Source organism: Eupeodes corollae, chromosome 1 (genome assembly GCF_945859685.1).
Source record: "Eupeodes corollae chromosome 1, idEupCoro1.1, whole genome shotgun sequence".
NCBI lineage: Eukaryota > Metazoa > Arthropoda > Insecta > Diptera > Syrphidae > Eupeodes > Eupeodes corollae.
Window position 1 is genome coordinate 51,912,427 of NC_079147.1, and position 22,059 is coordinate 51,934,485.

Consider the following 22,059-nt stretch of genomic DNA (forward strand, 5'->3'; position numbering starts at 1 on the left):
TTTTCTTTTTTGTTAAATAAAAATAATTTCTTTGTAAAATGTTTGTTATTTAATCTAAGCAATTAAATGGTTACTAATTTGTTGAATTATATTCTGTCACCTATTAATTTTTTTTTATAAATGTTATAAACTATTAAACTAGTGCATGATATTTTCTCTTAAGTTTGTTGTTGTTTTTTTAATTTTTAATTTTGATTTAATGATTATTATTAAAAATATTAATAAATGTGTTTTAATTATTTTTAATTTTTTTTTGTTTTAGGTTTGGTATTATTTTTGTTGTTGTTTAACTTAGTCCTAGTTTTATTTATATTTTTATTTGTATTTTATTGTTTATCTAGCAAATAACCCACCGCTATGGTCTGCGTATTCCGTAAGCAAAGGATTGCCTAACGCCGCCGCGTAGTTGTAATCACCAAAGGGGGCGAAAATCATACCATGGGCGGCGGCATGCTCAAGTCCGGGCTGTGCTTGTCCAGGTAAAAGACTGGCCGCTGATGTCGGCACTGTCATTCGGATAAGTGGGGCACCCAGTGGGGTTGCTGTTGGAGCACGCATTTGTTGCGCTAGACCGGGAATGGCGGTTGGAAGCAAACGGTTTTCGGCAGATGCAGCAACTACCCGACGCCATTCTTCTTCAACTGAAATTTTCAATTTATTAAATTTTGAATATTTTAAATTCTACAAAAAATAAAATCAAGTTAAAAGTGTTAAGACGAATTTTATTAATATAATTATTTATATTGATATTAATTTTATTTATTTTTTAAATTTAACGGGAAGGATATTATATTGAATTGTTATTGTTTAATTTTGTTTTTAAGGACGTACCTGCAGCGACCGATTTCGCAGTTGTATCTCTATATGTGCCATTTATAATAGCTAACTCCATGAGTTGACGTTTTTTAAGCTCATCTTCGCCTTCAGCTTGCTGTTAGTAGGTATACATCAGAAATAAAAATATTATTTATTGTTTTGTATTAATTGGAAAATGTTTTTTTGTTTTTCTTTTTTCGGTTTAGAACACGTTTTTTTTTAATAAACAATTTATTAATAGAGTTTAATATTTTTCTATTGGTTGTTAGTTTGGGATAGAAACGTTTTTCTTTTCTCTCCAGTTCCAAACACTTTGAAAGTTTAAAGTTGAAATAGTTTTTGGAACAAAGGTTTTACATTTTTTTAAATTTTGTTTAGACGATCATATATTATTAAGCAGCGTTAATAAAGGGAATTTTTGAATTTATTAATTTTTGTTTAATCATTTTTTTCTTAGCTGAAAATTTGTTAAATTAAATTGTAGGGAGTTTAAGTTTCGAGTTCTTACCGGCACAAGCAATTTTTGAACTTCAGCAACAGCTTGTGCTAATTTTAGTGTTGCTCTGTTTTCAGTATCTTCAACGGTGATGAGAACATGTAAATCATCTGAAAGATGTTCCCAATTTGGTTTGCCTCTATTAGCGTCTTCCTGTAATATAAAAATAAAGTTTTAAAAAATATTTCAAAATTAGGAACAAATTCTAAAAATTCTGTAAGTAAAAACTTACAAAACCAGACCAAAACAAATTTGTAATCGGTTTTTTTGCTATAGGACTTCATTTGATTTGGGCCCAAGAACACTACACTCTCAAGACTACGAGCAAAGTGCCATTGTTGTTGGAGTAATGTCAAACAATTCTGATGATAATTAACCCGCCAGACAACATAAAGGGCTTCATTTGCAGTCAACTTTATTCTTTGAACGTACATTTTGGCCAAGGCAACTTATTAGTTTTTGAAGTGTCATTCATTTCAAATTTAGAACTTTACTTCAAAAACCTCCCCAGGCAAGCTTCAAACCCAGTACGGTGGTATTTTGGATTGTTTTTTTTTTTTTTGATAATAAGCGCACACTTAAGGGGATAAAAATACTACTAAAGACACAGATTGAGCACTAGGAAAGGGAGAGAGGGTTTGAAAGGAGGTGTCGGTGCACATTGATTTTGAATACTTGAATGACTGGGAAAGACAGAGTGTGGTAAGGCATTCCACATTCGCATAGTACGGCTAAAGAACGATTCTCTGTACTTAACAGTAGGACCGAAGTTGGGTTTGAGAGTAAACTGATGAACATTCCTAGAAGTGCGAGTATTACGGTTGAACTTGTTAAGGGGAAGAATGCAACTTGTTATTTCTCTAGAGCAAAAACCGTTAAAATAACGTTAGGAGAAGAAACTTTACGACGATGTTCAAGCGACATAAATGATTCTATGATGGTATTATCACCGATTAATCTAAAAGCTCAAGGCAGCATATGACAGCATCTACAGGGACGAGCTGTATATGGCCATGTTAAGTTTTGGCATCCCTGCCAAACTCGTTCGTTTGTACAGGGTGACCATGGAGAATTCACGCTCCTCCAGAAATGTTGGACAAAAATTAACAGATCCTTTCGATGTGAAGGTAATGCGCTGTCATGTGACTTTTTTAACATCGTGCTTGAAAGAATAGTGCAGAGCTCAGACGTCAACACTAGAGGCACTATCTTTCAAAAGTCTGTCCAATTACTAGGATATGCTGATGACATTGACATAATCGGAAGAACCCAACATAATGTCAAAGTACATGATTTCGTCAAGAAAAGATTACGTCTGTCAACATGGAAAGACTTAAATTTGAGGTAGTCAAGGACGTCGTCTACATAGGCTCCGCTGTAAACGCAGAAAACAACACCAGCGCAGAATAACTCTTGCTAACCGCTGTTTCTTTGGACTAAGAAAGCAATTGAGTGGTAAAGTCCTCGCTCGAGGGACCAAAGTGTTGCTATATAAGACCCTTATCATCCCCGTCCTGCAGAAGCATGGACTATGACAAAAGCGGATGAAAGCACCTTGGGTCTGTTCGAGAGATAAGTTCTTCATGTGATCTACGGTCCCTTATGAATCGAAACGGAGTGGAGGAGAAGATGGAACGACGAGCTGTACGGGCTGTACAGCGACGTAGACTTAGCCAGAAGGGTAAAAGTCCAAGGACTAAGATGGCTGGGTCACGTAGAGCGCATGGAAACCAATTCTCCGGCCCGGAAAATCTTCGAATCCACACCCCCAGGACAGCGCAGTAGAGGAAGACCAACTTGGAGCGCAAAACTAGAGCCATCTAGCTAGAGACCAAGCTAGATGGAGAAGTTTGTTGGGTAAGGCCCTAGTTTACACAGGACTGTAGCACCACCTTATGTAAGTAAGTAATCTAAAAGCTCTACGTTCAATACTTTCCAAGAACGTAAAAAGTCTTTTAGATAACACCAATATCAGAAGGGAGAAAAACTTCTTGCATCGCCTAAGGAAACCTAACACCTTGCAGCATTTTTGGTGACATCGCGTATGTGATCATTCCACAAGAGGTGGTTGGTGACACATATACCAAGAATATCGAGGTGTTCGGTCTCATTGATGCAAGTGCTATCCATGGATAATGGCAATGGGGGTATATCTCGCTTTAACGATACAAGACAGCATTGGATTTTCAAAACATTAAATTCCCCGCGGTTTTTTATTCCCCATTGTACAATGCTGTTTAGGTCGGAATTTAATGAGCTTATCATATTTTGCCGTTATATATTTTGAGATGAACTATGAGATCACCAGTGGACTTATTGCTTCGAAAGACGTATTGTCGGTAATTAACTTACTTACTTAGAACCTCAGACCTGTTAAGTCCGTTGGGAACCCCTTAAGGGGCATAGGGCCTCTACTACGCCTACGCGCCATCGTGTACTGTTTCCGGAGATGTGTTTCAACTCCCTTCAACTATTGCCCAGTGACGCTGATTACTACTCGACTGTCCTGCGCCTTGTGTTTTTCAGTCGTCCAGCTCTTCTTGTTTCTTGTGTGAGCAGATTCCACTGCATTGCTTGGCCTGTAATGCAGTCGTTACCTTTTCGAAGTGTATGTCAAATCCATTGCCACTTACGTCTTCGTATTATAGATTCTATAGGTTCTTGACCTGTCCTCCTATAAAGGAGCTCATTTCAAATACGGCTTGGCCAGAAAGTCCTTAGGATGTTCCGAAGATGTCTATTTACGAAGGTTTGAAGCTTTCTTGTTATGGCTGAAGTAACCTTCCAAGTGCTGCACCCACAGATTCGACATTTGTGCGAAACAGTCCTAGCTTTGTTCTTGAGCTGATAGAGTTATTCCTGCAAATGCGTCAGATGACGTCTTGTTTAGTTCCTCCTTCGATGGAAACGAGGGTCCACTTTTTCCACCGGTTGCTAGAAAATATTTATTTGAGAGGATGGTCGGGTTCCTAGGCTGGTCATTTTTGTTTTGCCGGAATTAATTTTCAGCCCCCCACAACTTCTGCTTCTCTCTCCACACTTTTTATCATTTAATGGAGATGTATGATCCTATGAGAGAAAAAGCAAACATCGTCCGAGTAATCCAAGAGCTTTAAATAGGATTTCAAGGTCCATTGAATCCCCTGCTACCTGACAGAGCTGAGCGCAGAACATCGCTTATCACCAACAAAAACAATATTGGCGACAAAATACAGTTTTCATCTCAAAACCTACCATCGTGCAGAACGTGACACTTGGATCCATTATATGCTGCTTTTATAATATCAATTAGTTTTTCTGGGATGCCTCTCCTCAGAAAAGCTAACCAGATATACTCCCTGTTAACGCTATCAAAGGCCTTCTCGAAGTCGATGAACAGCAGGTGTAGTGGTGATCGATATTCAACCCACTGTTCAATAATGATCCGCAGAGTGTTAATACGATCAATAAAGGAGGATCCAGAGCGGAATCCTGCTTGTTCGGCATCGAGTGTCGCCTCAAGGTGTTCTCTGATGCGTTCTGGTACAACTTTTCCTACTATTTTGGTAACGAAAATTCCTCTCTAGTTTTCGCACTTTGTAAGATCTCCTTTTTTTGGGAACTTGAAGATAATTCCCTTCTTCCACTCATGGGGGAAGCTTTTAGTGGTCCAGGCTTCTTTTAAGAGCGGATGAAGCAGTTCGCTTGATGGCGTTAGCGCTGCTTGTAAAAGCTCTGCGGTAACTTCATCAAGTTCTACCGCTTTGCTGTTTTTAAGTGCTTTAATTGCGGCCAAGTTCTTTACTGGGAGGTGGGAATTCGGGGGATTCGAGGAAAAGTGTTCTTTCCGTTTCTTCTGACTTGCTCATCCACCGAACTTATCACAGTACCGTCTACTTCTTCCACCAGGTGTTGCTTTGAGCTGTGTGTCGAACCTGTTTGCAGCATCTTCTGCTTCTGCTATTACGATACAAAATATACGCATTGGCGTTGATATAGTTACGCTTGTCGCGGCGCACACTGCGGTCATTAAGAAGCTTTCGATCTTCAAGATATTTTTTGAGCTGATAATTTAACAGCGTTTGCATGACCTTGAAAAGAAGGGACGTAAGCGCAATCGGTCGGTAATTAGAGGGTGAAGAAGATTCGCCTTCTATGGGGATAGGCTGGACAAATGCGGTTTTCCATCCGCTCGGAGCGAGACCTGAGGAGTAGGACAGATAAAAAAGCGTACGCAGTGGTTTTGCCAGCGTTTAAGAACACCGCTTCAGAACAACAGAGGGGATAACACCATCCGGACCAGCGGATGGTAAAGAAATATTACTTATTTCTTTTTCAAATTGACAAGGAGCCTTTTGACATAAAAGATTAAATGAAGTTGTGCAGACATGATCAACTGTCATTATGACAGAAGTAGACTAACTTTTTAGTGAACTTTCCATTAAAGTTGTCTTAATTAAAAGGTAGGTAATTTTTTGACAGCTTGCCAATTTGCCTTACTTTCAAGTTCTTTTTGTCGTCTGAACCTGCCCAATGTCGAATAGCTGTTAGCTTAAGATACCTTATTTTAAACAGTTTGAATTTCGAAGGTTTTAAAGAATTGTATGAAACAGATTGACAGATCAAGAGAATAAACTATAAACACAATTCACTATTCGTTCTGACCTATATGTACATAGATTATTCTTCAGAAATACATAATATCATACAAATTTTGTTTTCAGATTTCTGACAGAAAAAAGAAAGAAGTTATGTTTTTAATTTCGAAATTACGCAAATTATAGCTGATCAATTGATGGAGTTGGAATTATTGCGAAAAAATGTTGAACTCATAATTTTTTACCAAAAAAATATAAAAATGTGAATATGTGTCAGATTCTTTCAAAAAGCCACATATACCAGACATTTTTTGATAGCTTTGGATGTCTTTTTTGATAGCCCAACTGTTTTTTAACACGTAAAACATTAACAAAAAGATATCCGGGAAAAAAATATATCAGAGATTTAACGAAACCATTGCAAACGTTGAATAATGCCAAGAAAGCACGTAAGTAGCGAACTTCTTTTGAACTTTCTTGTGCTTAAAGAATTGTTGACATTTTGCCTGTTTCACGTAAATGTCACACATCAGCATTTAGGTGAAATTTAGTTTAAATTACATCGAATTTTACCAGTGTAGGGAATATGCCGTGTTATTGGATTATTATAAACTGTAAAATTATTGTTTAAAAGTTCGGAAAAGATATACATTTTGTGATGATTGTCGCTCCCATTGAAACTGTAAATTTCTTTTATATTTTACCAAATACGAAGTCTAAAGTGAACATTTTCATTTTAACTTATTTTATGAGGAAAAACAGCAAAATGCTTTATATTCATGATTAATGTCTCTCGGAGTATATTTTGTATCTGGCAACTTCACAAATGTCAAAAACAAATACATACTCCATATAAAAGGACTCCATTCCATTTCGATCTTTGGATCCAGTGCCACCATATATCTGGATCCAAATCACTATTGGGGTTCGATTGGGTTCCTAAAACTACTCTTGCATTCGTGATAAAAGTTGAATTGTAACTTGATATCACCATTTGCAAAAATTATAGCACATCCCGTTAGAAAGCTGACATTTGCGTAAACTTCACAATTTCTGACATTCTTGCATTAATAACTGTTAGAATATTTTTAAAGATTATCTTGATGTTATTTTTTACATCCTAAAAAATAATATAAAAATAAATACCATAAAACAGCAACAGTCAACACGAGAATGAAATAAAACAATTGTTGAATCCAACTATAATCCCACATCATAATGTTAAAGTTTATAGCATGTTGCTAGTGTCCAAGCGGAAACACCAGTAATAAACATTAAAAATGCATTTGCCCAACTATTAAAATTTTATAAACGAAATAAACAAAAATCATTATTTTTCTTCGTAAATAATACAAAAACAACGAAAAATTTAAATACAAAAATGAGGAAAATTTTATAGTAGGTATTTGAAATTATATATCTTAACACATTTTGTGTTTTCTTGCAAATAAACACAGAAATTTTCTTTTAAACATGCGATTTTCTGAAAATTCTGAAAATACACTCTTTTCTGATTTCCATTGCATGTTAAATTTGGATTCACTGAGCAAAAATGAGGTCACCCGCTGTGCAACTTAAAATTATAGGTAGCTAAATTATAGTAGAATTTATACATGTAGATGTCTACCTAATGTGAAAATGCAGAACGATTTGGTGCCAGTGAATAAAACTCACTACTTGCTAGCGATGATTCACTGTGTGATGATGATGATGATGGTGTGTTGTGAGAATATCCTTATTCATTGGTGCATAATGAAAACTGACGTTTATCACAAAAATTGTGGGAGGAATTTTCATATAATAATATCTATAATTCAAAGAGATTTTGAAGAAAACCGTGGCATAATAATGTCCACTATGATGAACATTTTTCTTTTGACAGCCAACAAAAAGAAAAACAAGAAATTTGCTATCAAATTGTCGTGACTCTTACTAGCTACTTTAATTTTAAAATGGTTTTGGCACAAATACTGTACAAGAATTATTGTCAAAGAAATATCTCCCTCTGGTTTTTATATCTTGGTGTATGCAATTATTATAAATGGACTAAAGTAATAAAATAACGTAAGTAAATAGATGAATAATTTACTATAAAAATGACTTATTTTATTGTCGTTCTATCTCATTCAGTGAGAGTGTTGTCTTTGTTTTTTTGTATTTGTATTTTTAATTAAAAGCTTTTACATGTTTGTGAGGTGGCAATTTTAGAGTATTTCTGTGTTAACACATTATTGTTGCATCGTGTAAACATCGATAAAATTAATTATGTATAATGTGGCAATTTTTATTGCTGTCATCAATGGAGTGATTTGTTTAGAAATTGTTTACAAGGGAAAACATTATAGGCTACTCCTGGTATTGCTTTTTCTTATTCAAATGGCTAATTATTTGTTAGGCTAATAGTTATTGGAGAAAAACTTATGAGATATGAGAATAGGATAATCAACAAGTTACGAATATTCAAATAGTATTCAATATATGTAGTCCCGATTGAAATGACAACATCAAATGAAAAAAAAAACTCATCAAAGATATCTGTCACTTATTAACAGGCTTTTAATTTGACGTTGATGAATTTGACATTTTTCTGTTCTTCTTTTTGAATTTAGAAAGAAATCGGCTGCTCCAAAAATTCACAGTTCATGTGTTTGACATCTTATAGTTGTCAATTGGTAAATTTTGACTTAAATCAATAAATATTATAAAAAGTGTGTAACTGTCAAATCTAATTAACGAAGGTTAAATTGCTTACATTTGTTTGGACGAAAATGTTTTTAGGGCAATCACGAACCACTTCTTTAAGTTCATAGTACAAAAAGTACCAAACAAATTATTGTCTGCAAAACACTCCTTAGGCAAGCTACAAGTCTATTTCGATTTGTATTTTGTATTGTAAGGAAATATGAGTGATTTCTTTTAAAATTGAAAAGGAATCTTTTTTCAGAAAGCGTTAATTGAAGTTGTGCAGAAAATAATAAAATCATAGATTAATAAAGTTCAGCTTTCAGTTGAATGAAAAAAAGATGATCATCTGTCATTTTGACATAAGTTGACTTGACTTGACTTGAGGGAAGACATCTTTGGTGGAATAATCGGGAAGAACTGCCTGCACGACAACACTTCCGACAACAGATTCAGGCTCATAGATTTTGCTGCGGGGCGAAACGTCATGGTAGCCAGTACGCGTTTTCCACACCTCAACATATACAAGGGAACTTGGACTTCTCCAGATCAATCTACCGTCAACCAGATTGACCATATCGCGATCGACGCCAGATACGCTTCTAGCATCATGGATGTCCGAACTTATCGAGGAGCTAACATCTACTCGGACCACTACCTCGTTGTAGCCAAGGTAGCACTTCGGATTTCCAGACCCAAGGCAAAAGAGGGAGGTGCTGGGAGAAGGTACAACGTCAAACGGCTACAATCGCCAGAGATCACCAAATCCTTTTCCGACCGAGTTACAACTAACCTCTCTCCAAGTTCTCTGCCGCCAACACAATGTATCGAAAACCAGTCGCAAAAGTGCCAAGATGCAATCAGAGAAGCCGTCTCTGATGTGCTGGGTTTCAAACAGCCACCAACAAGGAACCCCTGGTTAAATGAGGAATGTCAACAGGCACTCAAAGCGGCGCTGCATAAAAGGACGATAGCTGCTCGTGAGCTCTATGAGCAGAAGAGGCGAGAGGAACGCCGACTTCTCAGAAGGAAAAAGAGAGGGCATGAGAAGCGTGCGGTCGAAGATGTTGAGAGGTATAAAAGCAGGAATGACGTTCGAAAGTTTTATGAACAGGTGAAACGAAATTCACATGTACATAAACCTAGAACCGAAGGCTTCAAAGACGAAAGTGGAAACATCATAGTGGAACCGCAGTCAATGCTGAGGATATGGAAGGACCACTTCTGCAGACTGTAAACCGGCGAAGAAGAACTGAATTTCGCTGTCAGGCAGGATGGTCCATTCAATATAACCGACGAAAGCCAAAAATCCCGTCCTCCCGACTTAGACGAAGTAAAGATTGCCATATCTAAGTTGAAGTCTAATAAAGCCGGTGGAGCGGATGGCTTGAATGCCGAGCTCTTTAAAACAGCTGGAGATAAGTTGGTTAGGAGCATGTACCAACTTATCTGTAAGATATGGTCGGAAGAAAGCATGCCCGATGAATGGAACCTCAGTATTGTTTGCCCGATCCTGAAAAAAGGAGACCCTCTATACTGCACCAACTATAGAGGAATCAGTCTACTTAACATCGCCTATAAAATCTTCTCTGCCGTAATATGTGAACGTCTAAAGCCCATCGTCAACAACCTGATCGATCCTTATTAGTGTGGTTTTAGACCAGGAACATCCACGGTCAAATGTTCACATTTTGGCAGATCCTGGAAAAAACCCAAGAACACCAAATCGACACCCACCATCTTTCATCGATTTCAAGGCCGCATATGACAGCATCTACAGGGACGAGCTGTATAGAGCCATGTCTAGTTTTGGCATCCCTGCCAAACTCGTCCGTTTGTGTAGGATGACAATGGAGAATTCACGCTGCTCCATAAAGGTTGGAAACAACTTAACAGAACCTTTCGATGTCATAAAAGGTTTTAGACAAGGTGATGCGCTGTCATGTGGTTTTTTAACATCGTGCTTGAAAGAATAGTGCAAAGCTCACACGTCAACACTAGAGACACTATGTTTCAAAAGTCTATACAATTACTGGCATATGCTGATGACATTGACAGCGACGTAGACTTAGCCAGAAGGGTAAAAGTCCAACGACTAAGATGGCTGGGTCACGTAGAACGCATGGAAACCAATGCTCCGGCCCGGAAAGTCTTCCAATCCGCACCCACAGGACAGCGCAGTAGAGGAAGACCGCGGATCAGGTGGCGTGCACAAGTGGAAGGTGACCTCACCCAACTTGGAGTGCGAAACTGGAGACATTTTTCTACGGACCGAGCTAGATGGAGAAGTTTGTTGGGTGAGGCCCTAGTTCACACAGGACTGTAGCACCACCTTAAGTAAGTAAGTAAGTAGTAAGACTTGACTTGATAGTTGGGTAACTTTTTTTTGACTAACTTTCCATTAATGTTGCCTTAATTGGAAGGTCATTTTTTGACAGCTGGCCAATCAGATCCCTTATCAAGTCCCTTATATCCTCTGAACCTGCCCATTATCATTTATTGATACCACAATAAGAGAATTTCATGAGAGTTTTTCTAAAACTTACATGCATACAAGAAGATATGCACGGATACTAGGGATTTGGAGATTTCGTGGTGATTTTGGTAAAATTAATTATTTAGTTGGGGATTTTGTCTATTTGTCTTACGTCTCTGTTTGTGTTTGTGGATATTATTCCGTGGGGATTATATTTTTTGGGGATTCAATACGAAAACCTCTAAATTTGTCTAAAATTTCAAATCGAAAAAAAAACACAATTTAAATATGTCAAAAAAATGTATAAATATTGGTATTGGAGTTTTTGACAGTTTGTAAAATTAAAATGAATTGGATATTAATAACCGGTATAAATACATTTTGTGACAGCTCGTTGGAAACAAGGTCTGAGTAGTAAACATTAATGTCAATTTCTGACAGTTGTATGCTCAACGCTAAGTGTTAATGCATGAAGTTTATTTCGATGACATGAAATTGGTTGAAGTTGTTGGATCGTTTTTCAACAAATGGGTGTCATAGAGGTTTAAAATTGCAGTTTAACGTTTTATGGGTTATACCTACTTTTTTGAAAGAACAGTTTTTAAAAATTGAGAAATATGTACTATTCTTTTTGTTTTAATAAAATCTGCAGAAAAAATACAATCTTATATCAGGTTAAACGAGATGGACGAAAAAACATGTACAGGTATTAATATTCGAAAGTGACAGATGACAGACAAATGACAGAAACGAATCATTAATGCGAAAGTGTTCTGTTATTTGACTATTATCAGATCATAAATTCATAAGAAAATATAAAATAGCAATCAAACCTGGAAGTTAGCAAATGCAATTAAATAATTTTGATGATTCAAAATCTATTCTAATTCGATTTCTTTTAACTTAGCTGAAATAAAATTCTTCTTGCCTTTAAGCAAAATATAAAAACCTAATGTGTATGTTATTCAAAAGCTACATATGTATAATTTCATCACCCTTCTATATCTCAAACGATCACACAAAATATTTCCTTCAGTCTGTCTAATAAAATATTAAAAACAAAAAAATAAAATAAAAATAATTTGTCTTTTGATGATTTCATTTCACATTAAGACATCTAGCCGCCCTGTGTCCCGATCATCGTTGTTTTTTTCGACTATAGGTAAATGTATGTGTATTTGACAGTAGGACAAATAAAACAATATACATACGTAACGTATCTAACAAACAATTAAGTTTTAATACAATTTAAAATAAAATCGCTCAAAGCTACGGATGAACGATTAAAAATAATCACAACTCAGACAAAGTACTTATAATATCGTAAGTAGTATATAGAAAATAGGTATAGTTAAAAGTAGATTCCCTTTGGCATCAGTCAAAGTCTGCTGCGGTGCGGCAATTTTCTGAACTTTCCGCCAAGTCTCATCTTAAAATGTTATCGCTATGCCAAGTAGCAGAAGGCATACATATACATATAGGTACTAGGTATTCAAAGACAATGGCTTTCACTTTCCATCTGCATTGCATGAGCTGTCCGTCTAATGCAGCACTTAAGGCCAAGGCAGCATTTTCATTTTCATTTTTTTTTGGTGTGTAATGCACATCAACTCTATTACGGCAACGAACGAACGGTTGACAGCAATGGCGGCATGCAGAGCAATTTAAATCGAATTGTATAAAGCAGCGTTGTTATATATAAACACACAAAAAAAGGTAGATGAAAGAAAATGTCATCTACTAACGTCAATTAGTTGTCATTTTGTTCTTTTTCTTGGAAGGTTAATTCAAACCTGCAATTTGATTTGCCAGGTTTGTCTGAGCTTTGCAAAAAACCAATTAAGATTTCCAGTATTATTTTCTATAGCAAAATTGTCTGCCTGTCAACTTTATACAGGCTAAAACATTTGATGCCATTAAAAAAAATATTTCCCGTTACCATCTTATGTAACTTTGATTGGTTTGTCTAACCTTCTATCACTCTTGCATCATTTTGAATCCTTTATTCAAAAATGCAACTTACTTTCGATTCATTCGGATGTACGCTTTTTTTTAGTGATCTCTCAGACAAAATGTTGCTCGTCCTGTCATTTGACTAGATACTTGGATGAGAGCAAATTGACAGCCTAGAAAATTCTTCACCATCGTTTTGGCCTAAAGGAATAATAGTTCATGAATTTATGAATAAGTCGAACAACCCTTTTCGTCAGTATCGGACAACGCTAAACCACCGTCAAAGCAGCTTAAAGAGATATTAATCTACTAACGAAACGTAAATGGACTCCGGACAAAGACCAACATTGTTTACAAAACCATTAAGAATCTTCCTCACGATGTCATAATATTGACGGAAACATGGCTCAACAACTCTATCTCGGACTCGGAGCTTTTTGACTCCTCTTATCAAGTCTTTCGACGTGATCGTCATAACTGAGACGATTCAAACGTTGTTGGTGGCGGAATTCTTGTCGCTATCAACAATACTCTCACTAATACCCTGATTGACGACTTTCGATCAACAGACATCGAAATGCTATGCTTAAAAATTAAAATGGCATAATGACATTTATTTATTGTATCAGCATATATACTCGCACCTACAAGATCCAAGAACGAGGTTTATGAAAAACTAAACAACTGTATAGAAAGTATTTATATCCTTTTGGAGCCTGAAGACGAAATACTAGTTGTTGGTGATTTTAATTTACCCAATCTCAATTGGATTCAAATTGTCGACGATAACTTCTACGTTCCAATAAACACGTTTTCTTTAAACGAGTTTTTATTAACAGATGGTATGTCTACATGTGGCTTTAGTCAACTAAACGGTTTGAAGAACCGTTTTGGAAAAACACTCGATCTGGTATTTTTCTCCGAAACAATATGCTCTGGAGCAGCTGTGATTTCTTCTGCTATCAAAATTGAGGACGAAGATCTCCTTCATCCTGCATTAGACATAGCATTTAATTTGAACATGGCTTCACCTCATAGGCTATCTAATAACAACCAACTAGAATTCAACTTTAGTAGGTGTAATTTTAAAAAACCTTTTTAACTTATTATGAACGATCAATTGGGATCACTTATTTTGTAACTAAGCTTGGATAAAGTACAATCAAACAAGAACTGATGATGATTATAGGACGTTCATTATAATAAAACAACTTTTCACTGACTATTTTAACATTCTAAAACTTAAATCTAATCCTGATAGTTTTTTGAAATTCGTTAATTCGTTAACATCAACTAGTAATGAGCCGAGAATAATTGCGAACATGTTTGCAAACTACTTAAAAGATGCTTTTGTAGATTGGAATACTATTAGTTTTTCTAACACATCTACCACTGTTATAAATTTTCCCCAATTAAATTCTATCAATTTCGTTATTAGTGAAGATACTATCCTACAACTTGACGAATGTTTTAGTCCTGGCCCAGACGGTGCGTGTACCATCATCCATTTTAAAGAAATGTGCTGCGTATTTAGCACACCCGTTATGTGTTCTTTTCAACACGTCCTTAAGTAACAGCGAGTCCTTTTATCTGGAAGAGCTCCTTCATAATACCAGCACACAAAAAAAGTTTTTAACGACTATTTCATAAACTGGATCTGTTCGAGTTCATTTTTGTAAATTCTGATGTCCCCCAGGGTAGCCACCTTGGTCCTTTTCTATTTGTTTTATTTATAAATGAGTTGGTTTTGATCATACAAAATTCGCAATAATAATTGCCATATTTTTTTTTATAATAAGCGCACACTCAAAGGGATATATTACCCTTATTATGCAGACACAGTGTGAGCACTAGAAAAGGGAGAGAGGGTTTGAAAGGAGATGACGGTGCACATTGGTTTTGAATTCCTGAATATTGCAATAGCTGGGAAAGACAGAGTGTGGCAATGCATTCCACATTCGCATAGTACTGCTAAATAACGAATCTCCGTACTTAACAGTACGACCGAAGTTGGGCTCGAGGGTATATCGATGAGCATTCCTAGAAGCGAGTATTACGGTTGAACTGTTTAAGGGAAGGAATGCACCTGGCTATTTCTCTAGAGCATAAACCATTAAAATAACGGTAAAAGAGGGTGAGACAAGAAACATTTCGACGATGTTAATGATCTTATGATGGTAATATCACCAATCAATACAAATGCTCTACGTTCAATACCATCCAAGAGGCTTAAATAGGTTGCAGGAGCACCAGCCCAGAGATGGGAGTTATGCTCAAGCTTGGACGTATGTAAGTCATGTAGATAACAGTCAGATCAGAAGGGGTGAAATATTTCTTGCATCGCCTAAGGAAACCCAAACACCTTGCGGCATTTTTGGTGACATCGCGTATGTGATCATTCCACAAGAGGTGGTTGGTGACACACATACCGAGAATATCGAGGTGTTCGGTCTTATTGATGCAAGTGTCATCCATGGATAATGACAATGGGGTATATCTCGCTTTAACGATACAAGACAGCATTGGGTTTTCGAAGCATTAAATTCCACGCTGTTTTTTAATCTCCATTGAACTATGCTGTTTAGGTCGGAATTGAATGAGCTTATCATATTTTGTCGTTGCAGTTCCACATCCGAAGAAGAGGGGTGTGAATCTGAAAACGAATATGAAGAGCTGAGAGTACTATCGTCAGCGAAACAATGTATTGGATTAGATGTTACAGACAGGAGATCATTAATAAAAATGAGAAAGAGCGTTGGAGATAAAACAGAGCCCTGCGGCACACCAGCATTTATTTTGTAGTTTTCAGACTTGAATCCCTCCAATACAACTTGTATTGAACGATTTGAAAGGTAATTACTAATCCAATGAAGGATTGATTCATGAAAACCGAAAGCACGCATTTTCGATAAGAAAGCCTGATGCCAAACCCTATCAAATGCTTTTGAAATATCTAGTGCAATAATCTTCCTTCTCCAAAACTATGTAAAGATTTGTTCCACTGTTCGGTGAGATGAACCATGAGATCACCAGTGGACCTATTGCTACGAAAGCCATACTGTCGGTCATTAAGAAGCTTCCGTTCTTCAATATATTTCTTGAGCTGATAATTAATCAGGGTTTACATGACCTTGGAAAGAAGGGACGTAAGTGCAATCGGTCGGTAATTAGACCGTGAGGAATATTCACCTTTTTGGGAATAGGCTGGACAAATGCGGTTTTCCATCCGCTCGGAACCTGAGGAGTGGAACAGATGAAAAAGCTTACGCAGTGCTTTGGCCAGCGTTGAAGAACACCTCTTCAAAACAATAGCCGGGATACCATCCGGACCAGTAGAGGTATGTATGTTAAGATCTTTTAGGACTCTCGCTACAGTTCGAGTGCGAAAAAAGATTTGCCCCATAGAATCATTGACTCGATCAAGTACAGGCGGAGTCATAACACTCACTGGCAGCGTTGAATTGGCGGCGAACTGCCTTGCAAAGAGATTTGCTTTCTCTAAAGAGTGACAAATGTAAAACCATGAGTTTTACACGCAAAAAAGTTCCAATCGTTTTTAGATACATGTTTGATTCTTGTCCTTTAAGTAGAGTATATGTATTTTCTGTCTTAGGTGTTGTCTTAGATCCTAAACTAACATTCAATGAACATATTAACTTCATAGTTAAAAAAACAAATAGAGATCTGGGTTATATTAAGAGATTTGGCTGTGATTTCCGTGATCCTTATGTTTTAAAATTACTTTTTGTTTCATTTGTGAGACTAGAGCCCACAAGACTCGAAGCCATTCAGAAAAGATCTTTGCGTTTTTGTCTACGATCCCTTCCGTGGCTTCATGATATTCAAACATTACCGCCTTATTCACAGAGACTTTCTCTCATAAATCTTCCTTCTTTGATAAATCAAAGGAAGTACTTGCAGTTTTGTTTTATTGTTGGAAAAATAAACGGACAAATTTCATCACCACCAGTTCTTGGTAGTTTAAACTTTACTTTTAGCCGTTCAAGTATAAGACTCCAGAAACCATTGAATACTAATTTTAGCAGATCAAACTATGGTGTACATAGCCCCTTAAATCAATAAATTGAAATCTATAATAAATTTTACTCTTGTATTAATTCTCCTTATGATAATATAAAAAGTATAAATTGCAAATTAAAATTTTTCAACAGTCTAGTTTAAGTTTTTAGATTTTAAGTATATATTAAGAATTGTTATCGTTAGTATTTAACGAATTATAAGTAAATTTCAGTATTCGTCCAACAAATTGAATATAACAACACTGAGTTTCTGACGGATACGTCAAATGCACGCTGCACTATGTCCGTCTATAATAAAAGTGACCAAACAAGAAACACAGGAAAAGATATGTGTAACCAAAACCGGGACGTTGCTACATTCTGCTCATGATGATGATTTTCCGATCTTATATTTTCCTTATATCAGCACTCGTTCAAGTCAAGTATGCAAGCATAGCCTACACTAGCTTAACGCAATTCCATATATTAATTTCGTTATTTTGTTGGGCGTTGCGTCGCGTTTGCCGTGCGCAATTGCGGTGAGTTGTGAATAGATAGATAGGTATATGTACTATAAGATAATGCTCAAAATGCGCTTTCAATTCAATTTAAAAATAGACCTTTCTCCCGCGCATCACACAAAGATTTAGCTTCATGTAGTTTAAGATTTCAATGCTACACTTATATGGAGGGGGGAGAGAGAGTGCCTTTGATTATTTTCGTTTTATTTTTGCAGCAGAAAGAGCGTTTTTGTAGGATTTATAGCATCCGCATCTATGTACAATTATTTTTCTTGACAGAATCTTTTATTCGAAAAAATAACAAAATTTACTAGAGCACATGAGTTTAGTATATTTTTGAAAACAAATACCCCACCCACTAGAGGTTTCGAAAAGTGATGCTAGAAAGAACAATGCATAATGAAGTGCGTACGATATTAAATGCTTGATTTTAAGATATTTTGCCAAGTTTTCTTTTTATTTTTAAACTTTTTTTTCGAATTGTATGCTGTCATACAGTGGTCTTACTTTCGAAATATAAAAAAGGAGAAGTTTTTTAGAAATTAAAAGTTTTTCAGTTAAAATTTTGATAGGTTTTGATAATAAAGATTGAAATGTATTCCAAAATTTATAATTCGAACTTACCTTCTTTTTGTCTCTCATAGAACCTTTGCCTCTGACCATAATTTTACAACCAGTCTCTTGTTCTAATTGTTTAGCTGTCATACCGCGGGGACCCAAGATTCTTCCAACAAAGTTGAACTGAAAACCATAAGAAAAAATAATAATTATTTTATTTTTAATTTTATGTACACATTTTTCAACAATACAATTATTTTATAAATTGTGCATAAATGAAAACATGTGAAAAAAAAACATGTTCATAATTTAAGATAATTAATTGATCAAGCACACAAACAGTCCTAAATGTCAAAATGTTACTTTCAACTGGTTGAAATGTATTCTGCTCTGAGTAACTTGACTCTGTTGTCTTACAAACTTCTTTAATACAAAAATTCCCTTCGTTTCAGTTTGTGCACATTGGTAAATTCATTTGTCCATTTTCTAACTTCCAAACGTCAGAATTGACATCTATTACTTCGATGGTACCGGTGTGTTTGATTTAGTTTAAGTATTGGTTTTGAAGTTTCAACCATTTTAGAGTTTCAATTTATGTTTGACAGTAGCTTGTGTACAAACATCTTTACGTATAAAACACTGCTCATTTTATGTTACTTTTTGACAAACGTCAACAGCAACAATTCTTTTAGAAAATTGAACCTCAAGTTAACAATTTTTTCCCTCAATAAAAGCTTAAGGTAATTTTCATGATCACTGAACCATAATTCCTTGTATTTTTTCCTCCCCCATCTACTGATCATAAATATCGTTCACTGATTATTCCAGATCAATCACCGGTGATCTTGAATGGAAAACATTTCAAAACATAAAACACACAACACAAATGCAATGCTTATAAACTTATTGGTAGATATACAGCAAAACAACACCCACATCAATATTTATAAATAAGAAAAATCAGTCATTTCGGATTGTGATTGAGATTCGAATGATTTGTATAACCGACAAAAATAAGATATAATAATAATTTCATGTGACAGTTCGTGCAATTTTTTGCTATAAAAAGAACCGATCAAAAAGTAGATTCATGATGTATTTTAAATTTATTGATTTCAACTCATTCGATTGAATTGATCGTTGCAGAAAAATACAACATTTTTGTCCAAAAAAATGTTTATATTTCAAAGTGAGTGAAAAGTAGATTATAATGACGGAAGCCTTTCATTCTCTTTTACTGGAATGAGTGAGTTTGAAAATGAAAATAAATGCATCATGCTTCAGTTGATGCTATAATGGATTGTTGTAAGGGGGCTATAAAAATATGCATTTACACATGTGAAGGTTTTTTTTTGCTCGTTTTATAATAATCAAAATGAAAGAAGAACATTACGTAAGTAGCAAATTGAGAATAGAAGGAAAAGAGGCCATGAATATAATAGAACAAAGAAAAGTTCAGGCGATTATTTAAGTTTAAGGTGCGTCTACACCTAATTTTAACAAAACTAACTACTTCTTAAAAAAAGTTGCGTGAAGAATTAACATAGCTTTTATAGTTTCAATCAAGATTTGAAATAATTAAAATAACATCCTACGTCCTCTGAACTCTAAGAGTCTCTGATTGGATAGTTGTCACAATCCAATGACGTTTCAGCTAAGTGTTTTTGCTATGTGTATATTCTCATCTGCAACCCTTTATTTATCTTCGTCACATGAAATCAAGTTATTTTTTTCTTATTTGTCAAAAAGATTTTGAGAATTGTATTTTCAGATATTGTTGCCGAACGCACCCATTGAATAAGAAGAACGCAAAAAACATTTGCTTCAACTTCAATTTCTTATAAATCGAGTTGAAATTACTCTATTTTTATGCGCACGCTTTGAAAAGGAGTAGGGGTAGAAATGGCTATCTCAACGCAACCTAGCCTGAGATCCAATTAGCGCTGTAGTGCGCCGTTTTGATACCAAAAACTCGTTTGACCTGTGATAGAAAGGGAAAGAATTATAGAGAAGCTTCATAGCGATTATGTTAGAGCCATTTTGTGCATTGAGAAAAAAGATTGGGTCTCTAATAGCTCATAAAGTTCGTGAAGGAATGCTTTTCAAAAGTATTTCATTCTAGTGTTTCTAAAGCAGGACATTTGCAGAGGAAATGGATTATCGTTTCACTTTCTCTTTGGTCACTACAACTACGGCAAAAGGTGTTGTAAGAGATACCCAACTTCTCTGCATGAACTCCTATAGGCCAATGTCCGGTACAAACCGCAATAATCCTGCCTATGTCTTGCCTTGGCCTGCAATATCTTCCTAGATATAATGCAGTTGGGTAAATTGCTCCACCTTCGGTTTGATTCAGTTTGGTAGATAGAAAAGATTTTACACTTCATAGCACCAAGAGTAATGTTAACCATTTCCGCAAGTGAGCTATGAAGGGCCGATCCTTGCCTGGCTAGCTCGTCAGCCCGTTCATTTCCCACGATACCATTTAGGTTTTGGCTTGGGCTTTGTTTAAGTATCTTACATGCCTCCCTTATAGCCAGAAGTTCAGCCTGAAAAACGCTAGCAAAGTCAGGAAGCCTTAAGGATTTAGCTTCATTTAGGGACTCAGTAAAGATCCCAGAACCAACTCGCACTCCATCTTTAAGCCGTCAGTACAGATGGTTGTGTCGAAACCTATCGACACGATGTCATCCTCCCAATCTTCTCTGGATGGGAAATTAACCTTCAAACCCTTACTTAGGCTCAAAGTAGGAGTGCAGTAGTCAGTGTCTACCGAGATAAAATCTGAGGGAATCAATTTCGTTGTGTTGCTGTGACCATAAGGTTTTGACAACCAGCTATTTGATTCCTTCAGCCTAATAGCGCTGCAGGAAACTATGTATTTAATAAAAAGGTCGATTGGTAGAAGATCCAAAATAAAGTTTAAGGCGTCCGTTGGGCAAGTACGCATGGCCCCTGTGGTGCCCACGCAAGCTGTTTGCTGGACCTTCTTTAGCTTACCAATATTATAGGCTTTGCTAAGAGCAGGCCACCACACAATCGAACCATATGTTAAGATAGGGCGTACTACGGCTGTGTACGTCCATAAAATCATCTTCGACTGAAGTCCCCACTTTTTGCCGAAAGTTTTGCTGCAGGCTTAGAAGGCAACACAGGCCTTCTTAACCCGTACTTCAATATTTAGTTTCCAGTTCAGTTTAGGGTCGAGTATAACTCCCAAATATTTTGCACTGGAAGACAATGATAGGATTTTACCGTTGAGTCGAGGTAGCGTGAAGGGCGGTACTTCAGTTTTGGTGGTAAAGAGCAACAGTTTAGTTTTACTTTATTCAACTCCTACTCCAGAACTCGTGGCCCAGCTGCTAACTTTCTTCAAAGCTGACTCCGTGATTTCACTAATCACAGAGGTGACCTTTCCTGACACCAATAGCACCAAATCATCCGCGTAGGCTATCGCCTTCACTCCACATTTCTCTAATTTAACGATAATTGTATCAATGACCAGAAGCCATAGAAGAAGCGGAAGGACACCACCCTGGGGTGTTCCCCTACTCACGTGTTTTGTTGCGATTGTATTGCCTAGAGTGACTCGAATCTTCCTATAAATGAGAATGGAAATAATCCATTCTCGAATGAATTCTTCTACATCGAACTTAACGAGCGATTCTTCTATGATTTTGGTAAGCACGTTGTTAAAAGCACCTTCTATGTCTAGGAAGGTGGGAAGAGTAAATTCTTTATAATGGATTGTTTGTTCTATAGTACGCACTACCTCATTGAGGGCAGTATCCTTAGATTTTCCCTTAAGATAAGCATGCTGAGAGCTTTCGAGAGGTAGTCCAACTAGGACTTCTCTAATATGGTAATCAAGAATGCGCTCCAAGGTTTTAAGCGCAAAAGATGTTATGCTTATTGGTCTGAAATCCTTCGCGGATTCGTGACCTCGCCTACCAACTTTCGG

General features: G+C 36.3%; 1 protein-coding gene across 7 annotated transcripts in view; it reads right to left on the reverse strand.

Annotated features, from left to right (window-relative positions):
• The window catches only part of LOC129941860 (protein held out wings), a 158,866-nt gene that overhangs the window by 11,594 nt on the left and 125,213 nt on the right, over window positions 1-22,059 (reverse strand). For all 7 annotated transcript variants that reach the window (XM_056050613.1, XM_056050612.1, XM_056050614.1 and 4 more), the window contains exons 3-6: window positions 18,165-18,281; window positions 1,325-1,465; window positions 832-931; window positions 354-641 (exon numbers count right to left, since the gene is read on the reverse strand). In XM_056050613.1, the coding sequence (XP_055906588.1) occupies window positions 354-641; window positions 832-931; window positions 1,325-1,465; window positions 18,165-18,281 (646 nt within the window). The remainder of the gene's footprint in view (window positions 1-353; window positions 642-831; window positions 932-1,324; window positions 1,466-18,164; window positions 18,282-22,059) is intronic.